Here is a 2067-nt window from a genome sequence, read left to right as displayed (position 1 = left end):
GCTGGAGCCCCAAATTAAAAAAAAATTTAAACAAGCCGAACTCTAGTGTAGGATTGGGGTTCAGCCCTAGTTCCGATTACTTAAATCTCTAAACTTAAAAGGTTACTTGTTTTACGTAAAGGAAAAAAAAAACATAAGGATATTTTACATATATTTTAAGTGAGTAGTCGCGATTGTCAAGTATCATGCCCAAAAAGGAGTCCAGATTCATAAAAAAAAATCATCGCCATCTTCACCACCACCTTTTAAATACACACATCATTCATAGAATCTCATAATTCATCATATATTCATTGCCATGGGGGAAGTTGATCCAGCCTTCATCCAGGAGCTTGAACACAGACCTAAACTTGCAGCACTTGAAGCCCAAGGAATCCCGCAAATTGACCTCTCCCCGATCATAAACTCATCTACTGCTGCTACTGCGATAGAAGATCTGGTGAATCAGGTCCATGACGCGTGCAAAAACTGGGGATTCTTCCAAGTAATCAACCATGGTGTTCCCATTGAGGTGCGTGAAAAGATGGAGTCGGCAGCAAAGAGGTTCTTTGATCAGCCAGTGGAGGAGAAGAAGAAGGTGAGGAGAGACGAAGAGAATCCATTTGGTTATTATGATACTGAGCAGACAAAAAAAGTGAGGGACTGGAAGGAAGTTTTCGATTTCAAAGTGGAGGTCCCGACGTTGATTCCGGCTTCTTCGTATGAATCTAACGATGAACATGCCATAAAGTATCCTAATCAATGGCCTCATCATCCTCCAGAATTGAGGTATTTAATTTTTGACGTCTAAAGATATATATCATGTATGTTTACTAACAAGATGAGTATGTTTAATTAACCGTTTCGTGAAAACTCAGGGAAGCATCTGAAGAATATGTTAAAGAAGTTCTTAAATTGTTTTACAAATTGTTGGAATTGATCTCACTCAGCTTAAACCTCCCTTCAAACCGGTTAGAGGCCTTCTTCTCCAAGGATCAAACCAGTTTGGCTCGAATCAACCACTACCCGCCATGCCCAGCTCCTGATCTAGCTCTGGGTGTTGGTCGACATAAGGACGTCGGTGCTTTAACGATCTTAGCTCAGGATGATGTAGGAGGTTTAGAAGTTAAGCGAAAAGGTGATGGAGAATGGATCTTCGTAAAGCCAACATCTAATTCCTTTATTGTAAATGTTGGGGACATTATGACTGTATGTGTCGTTTCTTATAGGTCTGTTTTTGCTTGAATTATTACAGCTGATTTGGAATGAAGGACTTATTGTTAGTGTTGTTTTTGATATAGGTATGGAGCAATGGAAAGTACGAAGGTGCGGAGCATAGGGCGAAGGTGAATTCCACAAGAGAAAGATTTTCGATCCCGATTTTCTTCAACCCTGCAAGTTACACTGTGGTGGAGCCACTTGCAGAGCTGATTGATGAAAGAAACCCTGCCAAGTATGAGAGTTATAATTGGGGTGAATTCCTTGCCACTTCAGAGCGCAATAATTTTAAGAAACCGGATGTTGAAAACATAGAATTTAATGATTTTAAGAAACCTGATAAATTAAAACTTGATGATGTTATTTCTCGAGTTGAGAATGTTGTTATATAAGAACCAATGGTCCTTGTTGTCGTGACTGTGGATACCCATGAATAAAATTGTTTGCTTGTTTGTTTATAAGATCTTTTTATCTTTTTATTAAATGCGAAAAAAGTTTATACTTTTACGATAAGTTTTTGAGTTCGATAAGTTTTTGAGTTAGAGTGGTTCGACGAAGGACTCGGCAATGCAAACGTGGTCTCGGTGGACACTAGGTCGTGGACTCGGCGTGCCGAGTTCGACTCGGCAACTCGGTAGAAACTCAGCGATGAGAGAGAGGGGGAGAGTTTGGAATGTTTGAATATTTTTTTTTGACATTTTTTGGGTCAAATTTGATCTGTTTTTTTCGGAAAAAAATCAAAATTTACCCCCTTTCATCCATATATAAATAACTACTGCATACTACATTTTATACCACTTTTTCTTCTTTAAATTTTCACTCAAACAACAATATTTTTATGAAAAAAATAGCTTCAACTTCCAATCCACA

General features: G+C 38.5%; 1 protein-coding gene across 1 annotated transcript; it reads left to right on the top strand.

Moving 5' to 3' along the window:
• Positions 1 to 218: 218 nt before the first annotated feature.
• Positions 219 to 1658, top strand: LOC111918516 (protein DMR6-LIKE OXYGENASE 2). Its single transcript, XM_023914182.3, has 3 exons — positions 219 to 768; positions 858 to 1188; positions 1281 to 1658. The coding sequence occupies exons 1-3, from the start codon at positions 299 to 301 to the stop codon at positions 1587 to 1589; spliced, it is 1110 nt and encodes a 369-aa protein (XP_023769950.1). The 5' UTR covers positions 219 to 298; the 3' UTR covers positions 1590 to 1658.
• Positions 1659 to 2067: the final 409 nt, after the last annotated feature.

This window comes from Lactuca sativa, chromosome 4 (genome assembly GCF_002870075.4).
Source record: "Lactuca sativa cultivar Salinas chromosome 4, Lsat_Salinas_v11, whole genome shotgun sequence".
Lineage (NCBI taxonomy): Eukaryota > Viridiplantae > Streptophyta > Magnoliopsida > Asterales > Asteraceae > Lactuca > Lactuca sativa.
Note: the sequence above shows the minus strand (reverse complement) of the source record. Positions and strands in the feature narration are given on the sequence as shown.

Excerpts from the sequence above, each read along its gene's own strand:
- LOC111918516 (XM_023914182.3), top strand. The coding sequence starts at position 299 with ATGGGGGAAGTTGATCCAGCCTTCATCCAGGAGCTTGAACACAGACCT. Across the intron at positions 769-857 it reads CATCATCCTCCAGAATTGAG|GGAAGCATCTGAAGAATATG; the intron begins GTATTTAATTTT and ends GTGAAAACTCAG. Across the intron at positions 1,189-1,280 it reads ATGTTGGGGACATTATGACT|GTATGGAGCAATGGAAAGTA; the intron begins GTATGTGTCGTT and ends TTTTTGATATAG.